A 25,017-nucleotide genomic window follows, 5' to 3' on the forward strand; every position below is an offset into this window, starting at 1 on the left:
ATCTTCATGAATTAGATTACATAAGAAACTCTATCCTATCTTTCTTCTTAATTAAAAAAAGAAAAGAAAGTTGACTAGTTTTAGAACAATTTTAAATGAAAATATTGTGGTTGATATGATGCAAGACAAGCCTGTATGGTAAGGCAGTCGATTAAAGAACGACTATGCTCTATTTTGTAATGCCAAAATAAACAGATAAAATATTTTGTATGCTATGTACTTTGTTTCCTTTCTTGGTCAGACTTGTAATGGACATACTTATACGGAAAAAAGGATTTGTGATATTATTTTGTTGTACCATTTCTTAAATAAAAAAAGCAGTAACAGTCAAAATTAACTTTTATAGCAAAATACAGGTGCACAAAATTCAAGCCCATTTGGCCAAGACAGACATGCAACCAGCCCTAAAGAAGTGATGCATTTGCTCCGAATTGGATCCTCAAGCTGTTTTGCACTCTTGGACTCATGAAATCTGCTGCTAGTAGGTCAACAAGTGCCATGTAAATCAAAATCCCAGACGATGCAGCATCGAAAATCCCTTCAACAATCAGAGATGTTGGGCCATTTTCATTGTAAACACTTGATATTCCAATACCAATTGCAATTCCCACAGGTGTTGTGAGGGAGAAAAATGTTGCCATTATTGCTGCAGACCGAGTCTTGAATTGTGCCTACATTGTAATAAAAAATTTGCTAAAGTCAGATTATGAAAAAACAACTAAAACATATCTTAGTACCAAGAGTCATGCTTGGTTGACAAATATTTTCACATTCTAATTTTCATAATTTTCTGTGATAGAAGTAATATTATTTTGATATGGGTCCACATCTAATATCATATTTTAATACTAAGGGCTGTTTAGTTTCAAAAAGTTGTGTTCTACTTTTCATTTTCTGTATCTATATTCAAATCTAATTTGAATATAGAAGAAAAAAAAAAAAAAATCATTTTCACTTGGTAGTGTTTAGTAAGTTGTTTTGATACATATTTGAGTATTGAATACATACCAGTTTATTGTTTTTTTTTTTTTAAAGTAACTTTTCTCACACACACATATCACATCACTAAAAAAAAAATGTAATTCTTTGTTTTCACAATATTTATGAATATGTCATTGTATTCATATGTATAGAAAATGAAAACACTGAAAAGTTATATTCATTTTTTGTATTCAAATCAACTTTTTTTGAAAACTGAAAATAAATATTGAGTACAAAAACACAAACAAACCTGTTTTTTGGTGGTAAATCCTACAAAAAAATTGAAAATAAATACTGAAAACACCACTTTTTTCTCTTAACCAAACAGGACACAATCATAGCATGCCATCTCCATTAGAAAGATAGAGAAATTTTTTGTTGACTCTAACTTATTGTAGTATGAAATGTTATACAAATTGTGTTAGTTTGATGAAAGTTGTTGGTAGATGGGGTAAATATTATAGACTTCATATATTATGGATTGATTTTTTTTTTTTTTTTCTGTAAACATTGTGTGAAAGTTGACTAAATGGGTGTACGGTGAGCTTCAATTTAAGTTGGCACTTCAAAAGATTATAGTACTCATTAGCATTAACAATTATTAAATACATGGTTATGTGACCATTCCTTAAGTTTGAAAGCTATAAAGTACTAAACTTGTCATAGAATTCAAAGATGCAGAATTGTTAAATGCAACTGGTTCTCAATTTTCTCAATTAAAAGAGCCCAACTAGACCACTTTGAGAGGTCATGGCTATAGAATAAAAATAAAAAAAATAATAATAATAATAAAAGAAAGAAATCTGATACCTGAGAAATGCAACCACCAAGTCCCATTCCCTCAAAAAATTGATGGAAAGACAGTGCTGCTAGTAGAGGCTTTATTGTCTGAGGGCTTTGAGAAGAACCCAATGATATTCCAATTATCACTGAATGAGCCACAATTCCTAACTCCAACACCTAAAAACACACCCACCGAATTTTAATCTAACTCTGAAATGCCCATCGGTCAATATCATCCAAAAACGACAACCAAAAAGTTATAAATCCTCGACAAATTAATCGAGGTCAACTATATATATATATATACACTTTTTCATTATTCTGGTTATCCAAAATCATACAATATCAACCAAGAATGAATTTAAAATTAAACCTTACTTGTGATATAATACGAAAACGGATTAGCTCAGCAAGATTCGAGTCCTCGGGGTTGGTGGCTGAGCCATGAGCATGACCATGTGTGGCATGTGTATGCACATGCACATGTCCCTCATGCTCTTCATTCATCTCTTCGTCTACAACATTCACCTGCTTAGAGTTATTGAAGTGCAGCCTCTTATAAAACCCTGTTGCCAATGAGTCCACCATTAATGTTCCTATAGCAGACATCATGGCAATGAAGCCCGTGAAAGGGAATTTTCCCCATGGATTTTCATTAAGGCATGGTGATGTTAAACTTGCAAATGCATCCGGTAGTATGTGAATGAACCCTGTTGCTAGAATTACACCAGCTGCAAAGGCCTTAATCATGAAAAAGATGTCATGTTCAGGCCTTAGAGTTGGAATTTTCTTGCCCAGCAATGGAATGCTTACTCCCACAGCACCTGCAAGAAGAATTAAAGCTATTGAACCTACTTTATATTTAAGTGCAACACTTTTGTTGTTCTTTGTGGCCTCAGCATCACATGTACAATCTGCAGATACTATAGTGGGGAGGATAAAAACAATTAGAAGAAACAACTTCAAGATGTTGGAAAAACAAGGTTGAAAATTGAACATGGTGTATTGGTGTGTGAGAGAAAGATAGAGTAGTAGGTTAAGGAAGAGGAAAGATTGTCAAATATATTTGGTTCTTTGATAATGGCTTGAGTTTTGTACTTTTATAGCAAACGAAAAAGAAGCTGCAATGTGGGTTGTTTGAAAACATTGGATGGTTCAATTGAAAAACAGTACTAAAGAATAAATCAATGGATGGCTGATAATAAGCCAAGCATCTTATATATATAGTCAATACCAACATAAAAATAAATGAACATAGGCTTTGCTCAAAACTCTTCTCAAATAGCTACTAGCTAGGTTAGCATTGTGTCATTCATGTGGCTTGTCAGCATGTGTTGGATGGTCTGGAATTAAGTATCCCACATGCATAATGGATTTACATGGAAAGTAAATCTTGATCATCGATCAGCAAGGTTGGTAAGGAACCAGTACTGCCTTTCATGTGGACAAATTTATATACTAGCTAGAGACAAATTATTGTGAAAATCAAATTTAGAAGAGGGATTTAAGTACACAACTTATTTTTGGTATGGTAGGTATTGTAGTGGTATTTCATATGTTAATCTTTATACACAATTTTTTTTTTTTTTTTTTTTTTTTTTTACTCAATTGGTGAAGTCTCTTTCCCTCAAATATAGGATTAGATCTTGTATGCACAAAAATGAAATTCATTGATTTTTTTTGTATGATAATAAATTACAATCATGGGATTGAATCTTGCTTATATGGTACAAAATCAATTGGTCTTTGGCCTAATTGGAAAAAAAAAAGTTATTAAGCTTGATAGTAATAACAATTATCATGGATCATATTGCATCTATTAAAAAAAAACATTTATATACAATTTTGAGTTAATATATTTACAGTATGTTAGTTTTTAGACCCCTTAACACACAATGTTTAACCTGATTTTATTGCCAAGTTGCTACTTAAGTCAATTATGTAGATATTAGGTTAAACATAAATCTTTCATATCATACAGCAGAAAAGTAAATAAGATACATATATGATGATCTTGGAAAACTAATGAAATAAACTAGTTTCAGGGTAAAAAAAACACTTGGGGGGCCAATTTTAAGAAGAACAATCCATTATAATAAATAAAAGTTTACGGTTAAGAATATTTAATACGTAGTAAACTTAATTATGATTACCAAACTTAGCTCTGAAACCCTCAGATTTCTTTAATGTAGATTTGCTCTAACATGAATCTCCAATTCAAGCCTTTGATATTTAGTACACTTGAAGCTTAGGTTGCAACTTTATTCCATTGGTGCTTATGGAATAATATTGATCTCTGATAGATGCTTGAAAAAGTAGAAGAATAGCTCTCTAAGACTTGAAAAACATACTTTAGAGTTTTCCTTATATACCAAGTAAATTTGAATTGAAACCTTAAACGTTTAATGGGCTAACAAGCTTTAATAAAAATCTGCACAAGGAGTTGATTTAACACCAGAATTTTTGTTTGGATTAAAGTTAGAAGGGAGAGTAGAATAGAATTGACAGAAAATACTATGCGGAAGGAGAAAGGGCTACACGGCAATATTTTGAAAAGTTATGAGGGTATTATAGTCATGTAAAGAAGCAGTAGAGCACAAGGACGGTCACGATGAGATCATATGAAGGAATGATGGTGGAAGAGAATTGTTAGAATAGGATAATTTATTAGCTTTACTAAAGTAGTTGAGAAATGACACATTCAAGCAAAAGGCAATGGCAAAAATGTAGACACAATGTTGTCATGCAAACTCCTTATTCAAGGTCATTCAGCTTAGATTGCATAGTTTTGTTGCCTCGTTTAACAAAAGTCAATCCAAATATGTCGATATAATGTGTTCTTTCCCTTACTGCCTAGTACTCCTAAATTATAAGATAATGCCAACTTTTTGTTTTATTCTCTCTCTTTTGCATTAGATAGTGCTTTGTGCTTACTTGGTCGTGGCAGAGAAGGGCACGTCTTTTCAACTATTTCTTCAAGAAAAAGTAAGCAGGTCATATCCTTTTTCCTGTACATTGAACTTAAGCCTTTTCTTCAATTTAATAGGAACGCACAAAATTTTACCATTTTTATCATAATTTGTTATATGATAAATTATGAGTAGTGGCGGTGAGGACCTATCTTTTGACCTCCATCATTTACAAGCTTGTTATATAATAAGTTATGGTAATAATTGTGAGATTTTTTTTATGTCCCTAACATTTTCTATTTTATAGAGCATAAATGTTAAAGCATTTTTTTAAGCACACCAAATTTTTTCCTATTTAATATAAATATATATATATATTTTTAATTTTTTACTGGTCTTCTCAAACTCAGAAAAAGTTACTTTATATGAACCTATTATAAGGCCATAATATAAGACATCTCTCTCACAATATATAAATCATATGGTCCGTTTGGATATAGCTGAAAACTGAAAACTGAAAAACACTGTAGCAAAATAATTTTTAAATGTGTGAATAGTACCGTAGAACCCATTTTTAATGAAAAAGTTGCTGAAAAATGAAATTTGTAAGTATGTAAACAGTACACACTATGCACTGTTCACAGGAAAAGTCAAAACTTTCGACTCAAAAAAAAAAAAAAAAAATCCCAAACGCACACTTACAGGTGAATGCACTAAATGCTTAAGGAATACATGAATCTTATAAGTCTTTATATGAACCTATTATAAGACCGTAATATGAGACACCTCTCACCCAACATATGAATCTTATAGATGAATGCACCAAATATTTAAGAAATATATGAATCTTATAAGTGAATGCACCAAATGCTTGAGGAATACGACACAAGGTTAAATACTTTTGTTGAGAGTTGAGAGTTATAGTGGCTCTCCACGTTTGAGCAATTAAAAAATTTGTCTATAAGTTTAATTACATGTATGTATATCCTGGCTTGCTCCGCAAAAATTGGACAAAAAGAGTGCAAAAAACTCATCTGTTGGAGATGCCTTTATTAACTTAACTCTTGATAACTTATCCCCCCAAACCCCACCACTAAAAAAAAGAAAAGAATAGAACCCTTAACTCATGATAAGTGAGTTCAAAAGTAGTGAGAGAATTATATTAGCAGAGAAATTCTTCGTGCATTAATTAAACACAAATTAGTAAGAGATAATAATATCTGTCGCTAAAAAGTAATAGTATTATCTGTTTAATCTTTTGGTAAGAGTTGACACATTAAGTCTTTACCGTGGCACCTTCATGAACAAGAGGGGCTATCTCTCATGGATGATTAAACCACGAGTCAAATTTTCAAGAATAAAGAGTTTTAGAACCAAGTCAACCTTCATTAAGAATCTCTTAATTTAACTATCATATCTTAATGTTTTCATCCAAGATGTTCAATATTTAAATCTCCTTTCAACTATCAGATTATTAAAAAAAAAAAAAAAAAAAAAAAAAAAAAAATTTACATAAACTGAAGAANTGCACGTAATCTCTGAACTGAAAATCTTTTGGAGTTTAGCTTGAAAACCTCTGCTTCCATTACATCTCATTCTCTGCGGTCCTACCGTTGTCAACCTTCCATCGAAAGTAGGCTAGGATCTTTGGTTTTTTAGTTGAATGGGATTTGATTTTTTGTAATAGGAAGGAAGTATTGTGTGTGGGAGGTTCATTCATTTATTTGTGTAATGCTGTGAAATACTAATGTGGGTACCATGCTATGGAGGGTGAAACTAAGGGTTTTACAAATATCCTTATAGAATTTAAACTTAATACAATATTTATTTGATTTGCAAAAAATTATTTATAAAAAATAACATTGGCAAACAATATATATAAAAGTTTTGTCAATGGCTCATGATGGGTCTTGTAGCATTTTCATTTTCCGATGCTCATTTAGGTAAGCTTTTTTGGTTTGTTTGATAAAGGGATTTTGTTTTGTTTTGTTTTTTTTTTTTTTTTTTTTTTTGTATTAATGGAATTGGAGGGATGAGTTTAGTGGTCGTCTCTTTTTCCAGATTTTGGGGTTGAAGGTGGTGGTTCTTCCATGGTAGAAGCAAGAGTTTTTAACTCAATAGGATTTGATTTTCTGTAATAGGGAGGAAATATTGTGTGTGGGAGGCTCTATTCAATAATTTATAAAATGCTGATGTGGCATCATGGTATTGGAGGAGTAAACTAATGGTTTTACACCAGCTCCTTATCAAATTTAAACTCTTGTATTAAATACTCGCTAATTTTTGCAGGATAATATTTAATACTCACTAAACATATCTGTATGAGACTATGAGTGCCTAAAACGTAGGAAATTTCCTTACCAGAAATATGAAAATCGTACGGATTGCTTAAAACAGGAGAATAAGCTCAATATGAATGGGACTGGAATATAAATATAATTGAAAAAAACTATATAATTTTTCTTTGTACGTTCACCATAGAAGTAGTTAAAGAATTCAATCAAAGTTTATGAAAGAAAATTAATAAATAAACAGCATTAAATTTTAATGAAATAAGTTAATAATGAATACCATTTTTTTAGAATCAAATTATTGAATTCCTTACCTAATTAATGCAAGAAGAAAAGGGAGATTGAAGAATTAAATAAAAGTACTTCTCCAGTAACTAAAATTAACAAATTAAGATGAAATTGAAAATAAAAATAAAACCCTTTCTATCTAGCTATACATTTCCCTATATGGCTTCTTATCTAATGAGACTATATATGTAAAATATTCTTACCATGGATGAACTAGGCTGAAACAAAAATAGATATAAAAATAAATAAATTTTCTCTAAAAAATAAAAAGTTGTAAACTAAAGACAAATAGTGAAGGATGAGGTAATCAAGTGAATGAATAAATAAAACCATTTATTATTGTAATGGAATTTTCTTCTCTTTTGATTTATCTCAAATTTGATAGGTTCCTTCGAGTTATTTGCGGTATTGTGTCAACAAAACAATCAGGAAGTTGCACCAAAAAAAAAAAAAAAAAAAAAAAAAAAAAAAAACTATATCAAGACAAGTACAACATAATAATGTAAAGACTATACTGCTTAAGAATCAAGCCCATTTAGCTATGAGTGACATAAATCCAGCCCCTAGAAGAAGTGAGACATTTGACCACAATTGGATCTTCACATTTTTTTGCAGTCTTGGGCTCATGAAATCTGCTGCTAATAGGTCAACAAGTGCCATATATATGAGAATCCCAGCAGCAAGAGCATTGAAAGTCCCTTCAATAATTAGAGCAGTTGGGCTATTATCTTTGTAAGTGCTTGCTACTCCAATTCCGATTGCAATTCCCAGTGGGGTTGTTAGAGAGAAAAATAATGACATTATTGCCGCAGATTTGGACTTGAATTTAGCCTACATAGCCAATAATTAACATAAGGAAGCAAGTGTTAATCAATAATTCAATCGATTTGAGGTGAGCCGATCAATTTGACCTTTTAGAATTATTATAATGTTAAACCAACATCTCGTTGAGGTCAAAAAATAGATATTTTATCTATTAATAACAACAATGATAGAAATGAGGATGTGATCATTATGAAGACATTTCGCAACACTCAAAACTATACCTAATATTAAAAAAGTCAGAACTGCCTAACATTATTTTCAAAACCCAATTTTCTAATTGGAAAGAGCAACAATTTGAGGCTATGGCTTAAGCGTTGTGTTATACCTGAGCGATGCAGCCACCAAGCCCTACACCCTCAAAAAATTGATGGAATGACAATGCTACTAGAAGAGGCCTTATTGTAGAAACGCTTTGATTAGCACCCAAATCCACTCCAATAATTACTGAATGAAAAATAATTCCTAATTCCAATACCTTGAGAGAGAGAGAGAGAGAGAGAGAGAGAGAGAGAGAAATAAAAATAAAAAACCAATCAAAGTAAGAAATCATATGAAATACATTGGATTGCGTTTGGACTTGAGGATTTAAAATCAAGGATTTGATGAACAATTTGTTAACATCAATAGCTTGATGTAAATTTAATAACACATTATGATTTGAGTTTTGAACATTTTGTTCAAAGAAAATCACTATTGACATTATGAATTTGAATTGGCATATTAATAAAGGTGAAATCCATATATAATTTCATTCTTTATTAATTGAAAGCAATCAAACTAGAGAGTAAATTCCAATTTTTTTTCTTTGAATTCCTCTATCCAAACGAACCATTGGGCCAGGAAAGATTAGAGCAAAAAATGAATTTGTAAGTAGCCAATACTTGTGCTATAACACGATGACGGGTTAATTCTGTTCCTTCAGAAGGGATGACTGAGCCATGAGCGTGACCATGTGTGGCATGTGTATGAACATGTAAATGACCTTCATGCTCATCTTCTTTTTCCTCATCTGCACCTGCCTGCATTTGTTATAATGTAATTAAAGAAAAAGTTATTGTATAATATTTTAGAAGTTTAATTAAGCACATCACCTGTTTAAGAAAGTGCATCCTATTAAAATAGCTAGTGGCATACGCATCCACCATTAATGTTCCAATAGATGACAACATTGCAAAGAAACCTGTGAAGGGAAAATTGCCCCATGGATTTTGATTTAGGCATGGTGAAGTCAAGCGTGAAAATGCATCTGGTAGTACATGAATGAACCCGGTTGCTAGAATCACACCGGCTGCAAAGGCCTTGATTACGAAAAAGAAATCATTTTCTGGACTTAGAGCTTTAATTTTCTTGCCCAGCAATGGAATGCTTACCCCCACAGCACTAGCAACAAGAATGGAAGCTATTGCACCCAGTTTATATTTAAGTGCTGTACTATTGTCACTCTGTGTGCTACCGGAATCAGCACACCCACAATCACCATATGTAGTAGGGAGGAATAGAACAAGAAGAAATAGCAAATTCAGGATATAACTGAAAGAAGAAACTTGAAAATTAATCATCATGAAACTCAAGGGAAAATCAGAGAAGAAAATGTGCTTAGAAAGCTTTTGAGATTTTGGCTCTTTAAGATTGCAGGCTGAGTTTACTTCTTATATAAAGGAGAAGGATGTACTGGTTGACTCTTAATCACTGGTTCGCTGTTGTTGAATTAGTCGTTTAAGAAAAATAATTTAGTTGTTTAAGCAAAAAATAAATCACTTGGTGATGCTGATAGGGAGCATGAGGACATCTTGTAAGGTCAACGATAACACAAAATAGAAATGTAGATAGGTAAATAGGGCTATTAGAGATATAGGTTTTGCACATGTACTAGTCTTTAGAACCTAACTCAGATGAGGAATGAAGAGAAAAGCTAGCTAAATGGATGACACTGATTAAACCAATGTTTTGTGAATGTCAAGATCGCTTATTAAATCCTAGCAATGCAAAGATGTTTAGGTTTTATCTGCCTGAAATGTCTGACTCCTATTCCTAGGAGAATCATCTATCCAAATAATGCATTAAGTTTATATAATTCGTAATTGTTTACATTACTTTTATTCCCAGACATACCAACATCATGAACAAAACTATCTTTAAGAGTTGTTGCTCGTTGGGATACGTGGAAATCTAGAAATTGATGAAAGTTGTTAAGTGCTAACAAGGAGATGAGGTCATGTAAAGGTACAAATCTGAGAACTGGGTCTTTCCGTACTACAGCTGATCCTAACTAGGACGATTCATTAAGCTTAAGGTATGAACATTATGTTGTCATGCAAGCCATTATAGGGCGTATCGAAGCCAAGGTCAAAATATTGATATTTTAGTTGCTATTTTGCTATACATGCATGCCTGTCATGATCACAATATATGATTCATTTAGTTCACGCTGCGCGTTACAAATAGATGTGTAAGATCAATTTAACTTTTAAACAATAGATATAGAGTGAGTGATCTCACTGTTGATGCAAAGTTAAATATAATCATAGAGTTGTCATTATTCTCAATACAAAATCACTTGTCTTGCTTACATAGGTGGAGCCGGGGGGTCGAGGGTGGCAAGAAGGTAAAAAAAAAAAAAAAACATAATTTTTTTCTTTAAAAGTGGCGTGTGCACACACACATATTATAGATAATAGATACTCAAATAATCTATGTTACTATTTATTTTCCTACATAAAAATTCAGTAGAAGCAATGAAATGTGAGGATAATTACGCGATAATTTCCGTAAGTTGAATTTGGTGTCTATTTAACTATTAAAAATCATTTCATTTTCAACTGGAAATTTTGACTTAAAAAAAAAAACAGAAAGAAGGCCTTTTTCATGAGAGAAAAACCTTAAAATATGAACAAAATATAATGAATATGATATTTTTGAGAGTTTTCTATCACTCAGCAGACAGATATGTATGGTTTTTTATAATCATGAATCATGGTCAATGTGGGTTCGTTAATGCATTTGGCTTGTAAGCACTATCTATACGTTGGATAGCCTTGAAATTAATTAAGGTTCACATATATAAACTTATGTGAAACGCCAATAACGAAAAAGTAAGTTATGATTCTGAAAAAAAAAAATTCTGAAACTTGTCTATGTTGGCCTTAGATACAGAGAATAGTACTGCTTTTGCTTTACATTTTTGAGTGACCCAAATTTTGTAGGGATGAATACTATAATGACATGTTCATTCTCATTAAACATTTTTGTCTAAAATTCCACGATAGGTATTGTTATTTTCGTAAGTGTTATTTTCTAAGTGAGGGTAAATTTAAAAATGTATAAATTCCCGTGAGTGAATTTAACGGTGTTAAGATGTTAGGGAGGTGAGTATAATTTATTTTGAAAGTAAAGAAGATCAATGTACAGTCCAAAATTAATAAGAAGGTTAGCATAATTTGAGTAAACCTCAAGAGAGGCAAGTGCAATTTTCCCTTTATTTTTCTCTATTTTGTTTTTCTTTACACTGATTCTCTCTCATGTCTCATCTCCTCTTGTTGTCTCACTTTTTTTTTTTTTTCTCTCCCTTTTTTCTTCTATAATTGTTAGGTTGGGCAACGAGCACAACAATGGGTCTCTTTTGCTGTTTTGCAGTTCATTGATTTTTTTTTTTTTTGGGAATTTTTTAGAGATTTTGGAATATTTTGAAGGAGAGTTGGGTCGAATTAACAAATAAATAAGAAGAGGTATTCAATATTCTGCTGAGTTTAAACTCATGAGTAACAATGTTGTAAAGCCCACACATAACGGCTAGTTTGATTCATGATCAGCTTCAACTTGGTGGAATATTGAATTTTCAAGAATAAAAAGTTTTAGAAGCAAGCCGACCTTAATGGACCCATTAGCCATTGAGCCATGAGCCACTGACAAAACTTTATCAGCTTGAATGTTTAAATTGTTACTATTTTTATAGATAATAATTCATAATTGTTTTGGTAAACCAATCAATATTGTATTCAATACTCACATTTATATATACACATATATATATATATATATATATATCAATTTTGATTCAGAAAATCTAATTAAATTCTAAATTAGAATTTAATTTTGCGCTACGTGTCTCATCTAATTTTTAAATTTGTATGTTAAGTGAATTATTAGGTACAAAAATCAAAGAGTCTATATTTAATTAGATTCTAAATTAAATTTTAATTGAAGTTCAATTTTGCGCTATTTGTGTCCCATCTAATTTTTTAATTTTTGTGACAAGTGAATTATTGGATGCAAAAACCAAAAAGTTTAAATCCAATTAGATTCTAAATCATATAAAACAAAATAAAACAAAATTAATAAATAAACAACACTAAATTTTAGTGAAATAAATTAAGGAATACCTAATGTAAAAAGAAAAAAAGATTCAGGAAGAAACTAAAACTAACAAATTAAAATGAAATAACAAAAACTCTATCTAACGACTACATTTCCCTATATGGCTTCTTATCCTATGAGACTATAAATGTAAAATATTGTTTCCATGAATGGAGGACTGGGCTAAAACTTTTTTTTTTTTTTTTTGAGAAACTGTTAAAACAAAATTAGATACATAAATAAATAAAGTTATTCTTTTAAAAAAGTGCAAAATAAGGACAAAGAGTGTAGGATGAGGTTGTCAAGTGACTAATCAAATAAAACCAATGTTTATATTATTTTAAGGACAAAGTTTAATTACGAAATTGGTTGTAACTTTAGATTACAACATTACTCAATATCTTTTTATTGGTAACGAATTTTGACAAATCCACTATTAGATTACATTTTCTTTTTATATCCTTCATACTTACAAAATTTCTAAAAAATTAAAAAATAATAGCTATGTTATTAATAAATTGTTTAAATCGTAAATTTTTGTAATTTAAAATTATGTATAAAATATAATCTAATAGATCATAGAGTAAATAATATCTAATTAACACAAAATTTGACATGTGTATTAAGAGTATTAAGAACATACAATTTAATGGTTAAATTTTCAAAATATGTAGTAATATTTATTTTATTGAGTAAGGTTATAACCTTAGACTACAACTAATTTTGTAGCTAAACTTTGTCCTTATTTTTATTTATTTTTTCTTTTGATTTAAGTTAAAATGTAATATAATAAAATTTTATGTGATATATATATATATATATGTACCTTCTATTTATTTATGGTGGCTTGATATTGTGTATAAAAATCCGGAATTTGCACCCAAAATGTATGTATATATACACACACACATCATGATTCATGACAGGCACAACTTAATAATGTACAGTTCTTAAGATTCATGCCCATTTTGCTATGAGTGCCATACATCCAGCCCTAGAAGAAGTGAGACATTTGACCCTAATTGGATCCTCAAATTATTTTGAAGTCTTGGGTTCATGAAATCTGCTGCTAATAGATCAACAAGTGCCATATATATGAGAATATATCCCAGCAGCAAGAGCATTGAAAGTGCCTTCAACAATTAGAGCAGTTCGGCTATTATCGTTGTAAGTGCTTGATCTTCCAATACCGACTACAATCCCTAGCGGGGTTGTGAGTGAGAAAAAAAATGACATTATTGCCGAGGACTTAGATTTAAATTGAGCCTACATAGCCAAAAAAGAAGAAGTTAACTTTGAGATCATCTACTATGAAAGACAAATTAACATATGGAAGAAAGTGTTTGGGTAATTTATCAATAATTTAATTGATTTGAGCTAAGCCGATCAACTTGAAATTTAGAATTATTATAGTGTTAGTCTTTTTTTCTTTTTCTTTTTTGCTGAATATTATAGTGTTAATCAACATCTCGTTTAGGTTAAAAGTTATATTATTTTATCTATTAATAACAACTATTATAGAAATGAGGATGTGATCATTATGAAGACATGTTAACTATACAGTCTATACCTAATCTAAAATAAAATATAATAAAAAAATAAGAACTGTACACTAGATATCATTTTCAAAACCCAATTTTTTTATTGGAAAGAGCAACTATAAGAGGCTATATATGACTGAACCATTTTGTGTCATACCTGAGCGGTGCAGCCACCAAGCCCTACACCCTCAAAAAATTGATGGAAAGACAAGGCTACTAGGAGAGGCCTTATTGTAGCAACGCTTTGAGAAGCACCCATATCCACTCCAATAAATACTGAATGAAAAACAATTCCTAATTCCAGTACCTTAAAACAAAAAAACAAAAACAAAAAACAAAAAACGATCAAAGTAAGAAATCATATGAAATACTTTGGATTGTGTTTGGATTTGAGGATTTAAAGTAAAGGATATGAAGAACAATTATTAACATAAATTGTTTGATATAAATTTAACAACACATTATGATATGAGTTTTAGACATTTTGTTAAAAGAAAATCACTTATGATATTATGAGTTTGAAATCCATTTTATAATTAGTTAATTTAAATTGACATATTAATAAAGATGAAATCTATTCATAAATTTCGTCAATAGAAAAAATTCTATAAATTCATACTTTTTTTAATGCTAAGATTAAATTCCAATTTTTTTCTTTGAATGCCTCTTTCCAAACGAACCATTAACGGGAAAGATTAGAGCAAAAAATGAACTTAGAAAGTAGCCAATTACTTGTGCTATAACACGATGATGGGTTAATTCTTTTGAATTGATTCCTTCAGAAGGGATGGTTGAGCCATGAGCATGACCATGTGTCACGTGTGTATGAACATGTATGTGAATTGTCCTTATTTTTATTTTTTTTTTCTTTTGATTTAAGTTAAAATGTAATATAATAAAATTTTATGTGATATATATATATATATATATATGTACCTTCTATTTATTTGTGGTGGCTTGATATTGTGTATAAAAATCCGGAATTTGCACCCAAAATGTATGTATATATATATACACACACACACATCATGATTCATGACAGGCACAACTTAATAATGTACAGTTCTTAAGATTCATGCCCATTTTGCTATGAGTGCCATACATCCAGCCCTAGAAGAAGTGAGACATTTGACCCTAATTGGATCCTCAAATTATTTTGAAGTCTTGGGTTCATGAAATCTGCTGCTAATAGATCAACAAGTGCCATATATATGAGAATCTATCCCAGCAGCAAGAGCATTGAAAGTGCCTTCAACAATTAGAGCAGTTCGGCTATTATCGTTGTAAGTGCTTGATATTCCAATACCGACTACAATCCCTAGCGGGGTTGTGAGTGAGAAAAAAAATGACATTATTGCCGAGGACTTAGATTTAAATTGAGCCTACATAGCCAAAAAAGAAGTTAACTTTGAGATCATCTACTATGAAAGACAAATTAACATATGGAAGAAAGTGTTTGGGTGATTTATTAATAATTTAATTGATTTGAGCTAAGCCGATCAACTTGAAATTTAGAATTATTATAGTGTTAGTCTTTTTTTCTTTTTTGCTGAATATTATAGTGTTAATCAACATCTCGTTTAGGTTAAAAGTTATATTATTTTATCTATTAATAACAACTATTATAGAAATGAGGATGTGATCATTATGAAGACATGTTAACTATACAGTCTATACCTAATCTAAAATAAAATATAATAAAAAATAAGAACTGTACACTAGATATCATTTTCAAAACCCAATTTTTTTATTGGAAAGAGCAACTATAAGAGGCTATATATGACTGAACCATTTTGTGTCATACCTGAGCGGTGCAGCCACCAAGCCCTACACCCTCAAAAAATTGATGGAAAGACAAGGCTACTAGGAGAGGCCTTATTGTAGCAACGCTTTGAGAAGCACCCATATCCACTCCAATAATTACTGAATGAAAAACAATTCCTAATTCCAGTACCTTAAAACAAAAAAACAAAAACAAAAAACAAAAAACGATCAAAGTAAGAAATCATATGAAATACTTTGGATTGTGTTTGGATTTGAGGATTTAAAGTAAAGGATATGAAGAACAATTATTAACATAAATTGTTTGATATAAATTTAACAACACATTATGATATGAGTTTTAGACATTTTGTTAAAAGAAAATCACTTATGATATTATGAGTTTGAAATCCATTTTATAATTAGTTAATTTAAATTGACATATTAATAAAGATGAAATCTATTCATAAATTTCGTCAATAGAAAAAATTCTATAAATTCATACTTTTTTTAATGCTAAGATTAAATTCCAATTTTTTTCTTTGAATGCCTCTTTCCAAACGAACCATTAACGGGAAAGATTAGAGCAAAAAATGAACTTAGAAAGTAGCCAATTACTTGTGCTATAACACGATGATGGGTTAATTCTTTTGAATTGATTCCTTCAGAAGGGATGGTTGAGCCATGAGCATGACCATGTGTCACGTGTGTATGAACATGTATGTGACCCTCGTGCTCAATGTCTTTTTCCTCATCTGGAACAGCCTGCATGCATGTGTTTTAATAACAACTTAAAAAACATCATTAAAAAATTAAACAGAGAGATTAAAAAAGTAATTAATGAAAAAAAAAGTCACTTATATAGGCATAATAATGACATTGTATATAGTAGTTAAACAAGCTCTTCACCTGACTATTAAAGTGCATCTTGTTAAAATAGCTAGTGGCATAAGCATCCACCATTAATGTTCCAATAGATGACAACATTGCAAAGAAACCTGTGAAGGGAAAAATGCCCCATGCATGTATTTTGATAAAGGCATGGTGAAGTCAAGTCTGCAAATGCATCGGGTAGTACATGAATGAACCCGGTTGCTAGAATCACACCGGCCGCAAAGGCCTTGATGATGAAAAAGAAATCATTTTCTGGCCTTAGAGCCTTAAATCTCCTGCCTAGCAATGGGATACTTACCCCTACAGCACTAGCAACAAGAATGGAAGCAATTGAACCCAATTTATATATAAGTGCTGCGCTTTTGTTATTCCCTGTGTTCCCAGAATCATCACACATACAATTTCCATAGATAGTAGGGAGGAAAAGAACGAGAAGAAATAGTATATTCAAGATGTAACTGAAAGAACAAAGTTGAAGATTAATCATGTTGAGACTCAAGAGAGAAGGAAAGAAGAAAATCTGATTGGAAAGCTTTTGGGATTATGGTTCTTTGAGAAAGGCATGAGTTTACTTCTTATTAGAAAGGAAAAAGGATGTTCTGGTTGTTGTAATCACTGGTTCGCTATTGTTGTTTATAGAAAAAATTAAAACACTTGGTGACTGTCTGAGATCATGAGGAAATCTTGTATGGTCAACTATAATACGGATAGAAATGTAGATAGGAAAATAGGAATTTATGAGAGTTTTAGGTTTTGCACATATACTTGTCCCAGATGAGGAATGAAGACATAAGCTGAATGGGTGACGATATCAAATTGATTAATCCATTTTTTTGCGAAATGTAAAGATGGAATGATCAAAATTATCTTTTAAGAGTTGTTGGGAACTTGGGATACATGGAAATCTAGAAATTGATGAATTGCTAACTGCTAACATGGAGATGACGATTCTGAGAACTAGGTCTTTTCAGTACAGCTGATCCTAGGTAGGAGGATTCATTAAGCTTAAGATGTGCAGATTATGTTGTCATGCAAACCATCTAATTAAGATAGTTTATCTTAGGATTACACCATTTTAGGGCCTAATGATGCCAAGCTCAAAATATTGATATTTTACTTGCAATTTGCCAATACATATATGCTTATCATGATGACAATATATGATACATCTATTTTACACTATGCATCATAGATGTATGTAAGACAAATTTAACTTTCAAACGATAAATATTAAATGAGTAATCTCACTTGCTACTGTCATTAAATTAATATAATCATAGAATTTTCGTTATTCTCAATATGAAAACACTGGTCTTGCTTACATAGATGGAGCCGTGGGGTCGAGTGGGGCTAACAATTGACCCAAGCCACCAAAACTAAAAAATTAATACTTAAAAATTTTAATTTTTGATAAAGTCTATGGGTCAAAATAGTATTTTATTACCATTAAAAAAAAAAAAAAGCTTAAACAAAATATAACCAATATTATATCATTTTGTGAGTTTTCTTATATTAATATATTGCTCAGCATGCACATGTAGGGTTTTTTTTAAAAAAAAAAAACAAGTAGTTGCGCAACTACTTGTTTAAAACCCCTCAATGTACTTTTCATCTATGCAATCATGCCTCTAGAATGAAATCCTGATTACGCCACTACTTGCTTAAAACCCCATCAATGTAGGTTTCATTTACGCATGTGGCTCGTAAGCACGTACGAAGAATATGTTGGATAGCCTTGAAGGCTTGAACTTAATATGACGTTACGTGAAACTCCAATAACGAAAAAGTAAGTTATGCCCATCACATAACAGAAAGAAAAGAAAAAGTAAGTTATGGATCTATAAATTAAAAAAAAAAAAAATCTAAGATATATTGTCTATTTTGGTCTTAGATATAGAGATTAGTGCTTTTGCATTACATTTTCAGTAAACATTTTTGTTTAAAATGCCATGATCGATGGATATTTTTTATTTTCGTAAGTGGAAAAAAAGTGGCTATTTTCCTTCATAGAAGAAGTTACGAACTCTATCGCTAAAGTTTTAATATATATATATATATATACAAGACAAAATTTAGCTACAAAATTAGTTGGTAGTCTTATATTATAATCTTACTCAATATCTTTTTATTAGATATGAATTTTGACGAATCCACCATTGGATAAAATCTTCTTTTTATATTCTTCATATTTGCAAATTTCTAGAAAATTAAATATTAACAGCTATGTCATCAATAAATTATTTAAATTACAAGTTTTTATATTTTAAAATTATGTATAAAATATAAGCTTATAGATTATATAGTAAATAATATCCACAAAATTTGACATGTGTACTAATTAAAAGCGTAAACAAATATGCAATTCAACAATTAAATTTTCAAAATATGTAGTAATGTTTATTTTATTGAGTAAGGTTATAGTCTTAGGTTACAATCAATTTTATATCTAAATTTTATACATATATATGTGTGTTTTTATTTTTGTAAGCTTAAGTCAATGATAAGGATTATTTTTAATCAGCTTACGTTAGGGATTAAGATATAATAAAGGGTAGTAATTAATTGATGAAGAGAAAAAGGTAATAAATAGTTAAAAAATTTATAATGAGTTAATTGGGTGGGGCCTAAGAGTGAAAAAGTGTGGGGACAGATAACTATGAGGGATAGAAAAGATTTAATTTTTCCATACATGTGTTTACTTGGGATGAAAAAGTGAAGGGACTAAAAACTTTTTCATTTGATTAAGAAGAAAAATGAGATGAAAGAAAATGTAATTTGTATGCCCCTACTACATAAAAAATATTTAATAGGTAATATGGGAAAAAAAGAAAAAACCTAATTTTCAAAAAATAATAACAAATAAATAAATAAAAATAATTGATATGGAGAGAGGAGAGGGGAAAATGGGTAGATTCTCATCTAAGCCCTTCTTCTTTCCTATTTTCTCCCCAATTTGGGGAAACAAAGAAATGGCGAGCTTAGGATATTCATTATATTATATCTATTTGTGACTTTGTGACATTTTTATAATTTTTTTTTTATATAAATAAAACATATGAGGCCAATATAGACAATGTTAGGGTCTTTTTATATTTATTTACTAGGGTTTCTTTTATATATTAATATATCCAATATGTACAAATATGATTTTAACAAATATGTTTTCTAATGTGTATATCAAAAATGTTTACACCCAGTAAGTCTTCACATAACTTAAATCATCCAATCAGTTTGTAGATTGTGAACTATGTTATAAATCATATTGATTAATATTCTTTAGAAATTTTGGATCAAGAGTTTTTGATACATAATGTTATAGTCTTAGGTTACAATCAATTTTATATCTAAATTTTATACATATATATGTGTGTTTTTATTTTTGTAAGCTTAAGTCAATGATAAGGATTATTTTTAATCAGCTTACGTTAGGGATTAAGATATAATAAAGGGTAGTAATTAATTGATGAAGAGAAAAAGGTAATAAATAGTTAAAAAATTTATAATGAGTTAATTGGGTGGGGCCTAAGAGTGAAAAAGTGTGGGGACAGATAACTATGAGGGATAGAAAAGATTTAATTTTTCCATACATGTGTTTACTTGGGATGAAAAAGTGAAGGGACTAAAAACTTTTTCATTTGATTAAGAAGAAAAATGAGATGAAAGAAAATGTAATTTGTATGCCCCTACTACATAAAAAATATTTAATAGGTAATATGGGAAAAAAAGAAAAAACCTAATTTTCAAAAAATAATAACAAATAAATAAATAAAAATAATTGATATGGAGAGAGGAGAGGGGAAAATGGGTAGATTCTCATCTAAGCCCTTCTTCTTTCCTATTTTCTCCCCAATTTGGGGAAACAAAGAAATGGCGAGCTTAGGATATTCATTATATTATATCTATTTGTGACTTTGTGACATTTTTATAATTTTTTTTTTATATAAATAAAACATATGAGGCCAATATAGACAATGTTAGGGTCTTTTTATATTTATTTACTAGGGTTTCTTTTATATATTAATATATCCAATATGTACAAATATGATTTTAACAAATATGTTTTCTAATGTGTATATCAAAAATGTTTACACCCAGTAAGTCTTCACATAACTTAAATCATCCAATCAGTTTGTAGATTGTGAACTATGTTATAAATCATATTGATTAATATTCTTTAGAAATTTTGGATCAAGAGTTTTTGATACATAATGTTGTATAAAGATGTACGAATAAAAAAAAAAGTCATCCATAAAAATGATGTAGTAGTACTTATTAATTAATTAAATGTAGTAAACACTTTTTTTTTTTTTGAAACCTAAGGGGCCCTTAGTTAAATTTTATATACTAGATATTCAAGTGAAACTTTTATTTTTTGTGAAATGGTTGGGAGGATAATTTAAAGTGGAACAAAGATTAACTTTAAACTAATTTAGAAGAAAATACTCTAACCCAGTATGTGACAATTTATAAGTCTATATATGTATTATTTAACAAATCATGTGTGCCTAATTAAAAAATTTATGTGAATAAAACTACACATGAACATTTTCTAAATTAAAAATGAAAAAAAAGTACACATGAATGGTTTCTTTAATAATCACATGATGTTTTGAGGACTAGCTTGAAACCAGTTAGAAGTAAAAAAATTTCCTTTCAAGTGTGAAGGTGTTGACTTATACAAACTACTTCATTATAATGAAGGAAATTTAACATAAATTGCATCATAATGCGGTTTAGTAACAAAGTAAACCTCAAAATATTGATATCTTGCGGTAGTTCCTTACCTTAACAAAGTCAAACTAAAATTGTTGATGCCAAAGGACCCAATTGGTTTGATGGAACCTCCCTAGGTACTAAGGGTTTGGGTAATAGCTTAGGAAGATATCTAACCATTTCAATATATATATATATATATATATATATAATTGTTGATGTAGGGTTGGTATTTGTGGCCCAAGCCAAAGAACAATTAATTTATAGAGTATGGGTGAAAGAGCTAGGTTAAGTATGAGATTGATAACAATGGATCACAGCTTTCAAACACAAGCCAACATTAATTTTCACGTAAAATTTGATAGTCCGAAGAGCTACAATATTTGTTTTTCTGTTGAACAAAAATCTTAGGGTTACAATCAAGTTTTTTCTCTCTCCCCCTTGTTAGGAGCTTCCTTCCTTTATATAGTCACTCTTCTCCTCATCTCCATCGTCCACGTGTTCCTCATCCATGAGTTTGCTGAAGTACATGTCACGTCAAGCATCTTCTTTTAGCTCTGTGTGAGTGGCGGTAGGTTAAAATGCACTGTTCAGGGGTCTTCTCCACATAAATGCGGCCAGAAAAGTTGCTGCAGTGCATTAAATACGGTGGCAGCAGCTTTCCCCTTAGATATTTCTTCATCCTTATCATTCCATAGCATACTCAGAGCTTATCTTAATCAGGTGGAGTCCTTGGAAGGTCATTCTGGCCTTTCACACATTCAATTTATCTATGATATCGCGTCAGAGGATTACAACCTTCTCGAATAGGAGATATCCTCTTCGGATTGTGATAATTCTTCCTTTTGAGGGTCTCACTTCCAGCCGGGCCCTGCCTTTTCCATATTCTTCTTCTCGGTCGCAAAATAGCCCTCCTATGGGCCTTCGGCCCATTACGTTGGGCTGGGCCCTTTTTCCCCCACAATTGATATCTTTAAAATATATATATATATATATATTTTTTTTTTTTATATCTTGCCTTTAATATATATTGATGTCAAAAACTCAATTGGTATGACGGCACCTCCCTAAGTACTTAGGTGTAGGAGTGTTGTAGTGGTACACTCATGGTTGCTCCAAGGGCTTATAAGCCGTGAGTGGGGCACATTTTTTGCCGATGTGGGACTAAGGTGTCAAGCCTCAAAGGTGAAAGTCCTGGCTTCCCACGTTGCTTGAAAACCAAAACCTTGTGGGCTTGACTCCCCAAAGAGGACAATAAGCTTGCGGGGGTTGGAACAAAATCCTCCCCTACATTAGGGGTTCTCCAACCAAAATTATATTACCTACAATTTAAAGAAATTTAAAATATATTTTAATATTTATTTCAATTATTTTAATTATTTATCACAATTTTGTAGTTTAAAATAATAATAATAATTGCACAATACGTATTGTCCCTGCATCAAGTGGCATGCACATGTGCATACACACATCGTATGTCCTTAATCATTACTATTAAAGATTCTAATAAGTGACACATTCATTGATAATTTTCTTCATTTAGCTTTTGACACCATCAAACCTTTACATTTTATGTCAAACTATTGAACCATTGTCATGTTTTAGTGGGAAGATGCATTTATTTCTATACATTAATTATAAGTGTAATTGTTTGTTAATGTCTCATCACTTAATTTTTTTTTTTTTTTTTTTTTTGGGTTTAATATATTCAAATTTACACTATTGGGTTACACATTTTCATTGCCCTTAAATTTTTTTTTTTTTTTTTTTTTGGGTTTAATATATTCAAATTTACACTATTGGGTTACACATTTTCATTGCCCTTAACACGTGCATGCTGAATTTTGTATTAATTGAATACTATTTACTATTTGATCATATATTTTACAAATAAATTTGTTAATAGTCTCTTATCACCTTAATATTTTGCAAGTATAGAGATTTTAAAGTGCAAATTTAATATCTTACCTTTGTCACTCATTTTAAGGATATATAATATATAATCGAAATTAATTTCCCAAATATAATTAATGACATGTAATATAATCAAAATTAATTGCTAAATTTTATAATAATTAATGAATATTATAAATGAACCATAAAAACAATTTCTTATTAAAAATTTTAAAATAACTATGTGTACATGTGCATCATGCAAAACATCAGCTAATTTGAATAATAGGGAAAATCAACACTTGTCTTGAATATGTTTTTAATATAAAAGCTTTAAAAAAAAAAAAAAAGTTCAAAATAATCCAAAATGTATGTAGAATTAGGGCCATTATCTTCCTAAAAATGTCTAAGTCATTAGTAGAATGAGGGTTGAGACTTGAGAGTCATACCATTTGTCCTCTCTGGTTGAGGGGCTTAGGAAATGATTTTATTATACTGATGTTGATTATGCACATGAATTGTCATGTTAATTTCGCATATATTATGGTAAATATTTTAATAACTTTAGAATTTTGTAATAATTTTTGTACTTTTCATTTTGTTTTATTTTTCAACAATTTCTAGTCTCTCAGCTCATATTTAATTCTAACTTGATTTTCTACATTTGACCCCTCCCTAAACAAAGAGTCCCAAGATTTTTCTTTGCTATTATATGGTATTTAAGTATAATCAAATTTAGAGTTTCATGAATATAAATTTTTTGTATTTAACTTTATATTCTATTAATCACAGTTTTTTATATATTCATTTGATTTTCTTTATAAAACAAGTTAAAAAAAAAAAAAAAATCAACCACATGATATACCATAATTAATGGGACACAAAGAAAGATAGAAAATTTGTACTCATGTTTCATTTATGAAAATTTGAAGTCCACATAAATAGCACAACTTATGCCACAACTGTTTATGTGGTAGACTGTGTAGAGAAAAATTGATGGGTTCATGTAAAATGGTTGTGTCAAAAGTTGTGGCAATTTATATGGTCCTAAAATTACTCTTCATTTATATACCAACTGCATTTAATACGATCCTCAAAAAAAAAAAAAAAAAAAAAAAAAAAAAAAAAAAAAAAAAAAAAAAAAAAAAAAAAAAAACAGCATTTAGTAGGAGCATGAGCTGGCTTGTCCACCTCTAAAATGATAAAACCTTGACATTCATTTTGTTATACTTTAACAACTATCATTAAAGATTTAAAACCTAACATGCAATTCTCATTGGTCACCCACTAACGCGGGCTATAGTTGCGTTTTCAAAACGCAACTATAACTCCTAAAAACGTGGCTATAGGTCAATTTGGTCTATAGTCGTAATTTTTATAACTACATTTTTAGGTGTGACCTAAAAGTTGTTACTATAGGTTTGACAAGTCTATAGCCGCGTTTTTCAAACGTGGCTATTTAAATAGATATATTAATTATTATGAATTAGCATGATTTAGAAGTTAGGGTGTGTTTGGTTAGAGTTGAAATAGAGTGGTGGAAAATAATGAAAAAAAAATGGGGTTGTGTGTTGTTTGGTAAAAAAGAAAAGAAAGAAAACTTTTTGGGTGGAAACTAGGTATTTTTCAGCCAGACCCACACAAAACTTGTCTCTTCACATTAGAGAGTAAACAAGCATGAAAAGCTTGTTAACTTCTCTAATCACCACGTTACTTCTCTTTTGCTTCTTCTGCTCAACTACAAGCCCACGTTACTTCTCTATTTTTTTTTTTTTTTTTTTTTTC

General features: G+C 30.2%; 2 protein-coding genes and 2 pseudogenes across 2 annotated transcripts; all 4 read right to left on the reverse strand.

Annotated features, from left to right (window-relative positions):
* Nucleotides 1-321: 321 nt before the first annotated feature.
* On the reverse strand, nucleotides 322-3,148 carry LOC112017817 (zinc transporter 1). The gene is given in 4 exon segments (XM_024050270.2): nucleotides 322-407; nucleotides 409-671; nucleotides 1,792-1,941; nucleotides 2,143-3,148. Coding segments are annotated over 4 exon segments (1,074 nt in total). The 5' UTR covers nucleotides 2,764-3,148; the 3' UTR covers nucleotides 322-367.
* Nucleotides 3,149-7,543: 4,395 nt separating this feature from the next.
* On the reverse strand, nucleotides 7,544-9,709 carry LOC112017820 (zinc transporter 1). The gene is made up of 4 exons (XM_065774943.1): nucleotides 9,169-9,709; nucleotides 8,959-9,096; nucleotides 8,403-8,552; nucleotides 7,544-8,083 (listed from the first exon to the last, which is right to left on the reverse strand). Exons 1-4 carry the CDS (start codon nucleotides 9,637-9,639, stop codon nucleotides 7,778-7,780), a joined length of 1,065 nt encoding a protein of 354 aa, XP_065631015.1. The 5' UTR covers nucleotides 9,640-9,709; the 3' UTR covers nucleotides 7,544-7,777.
* A 3,678-nt stretch (nucleotides 9,710-13,387) lies between these two features.
* LOC112027071 (zinc transporter 8-like) lies at nucleotides 13,388-15,008 on the reverse strand (annotated as a pseudogene).
* A 36-nt stretch (nucleotides 15,009-15,044) lies between these two features.
* On the reverse strand, nucleotides 15,045-17,113 carry LOC112017824 (zinc transporter 1-like; annotated as a pseudogene).
* Nucleotides 17,114-25,017: the final 7,904 nt, after the last annotated feature.

This window comes from Quercus suber, unplaced genomic scaffold (assembly GCF_002906115.3).
Source record: "Quercus suber isolate HL8 unplaced genomic scaffold, Cork oak 2.0 scaffold_102, whole genome shotgun sequence".
Taxonomy (NCBI): Eukaryota; Viridiplantae; Streptophyta; class Magnoliopsida; order Fagales; family Fagaceae; genus Quercus; species Quercus suber.

Excerpts from the sequence above, each read along its gene's own strand:
- LOC112017820 (XM_065774943.1), bottom strand. The coding sequence starts at position 9,639 with ATGATGATTAATTTTCAAGTTTCTTCTTTCAGTTATATCCTGAATTTG. Across the intron at positions 9,097-9,168 it reads GGATGCACTTTCTTAAACAG|GCAGGTGCAGATGAGGAAAA; the intron begins GTGATGTGCTTA and ends TAACAAATGCAG. Across the intron at positions 8,084-8,402 it reads TTGGTGGCTGCATCGCTCAG|GCTAAATTCAAGTCCAAATC; the intron begins GTATAACACAAC and ends TTGGCTATGTAG.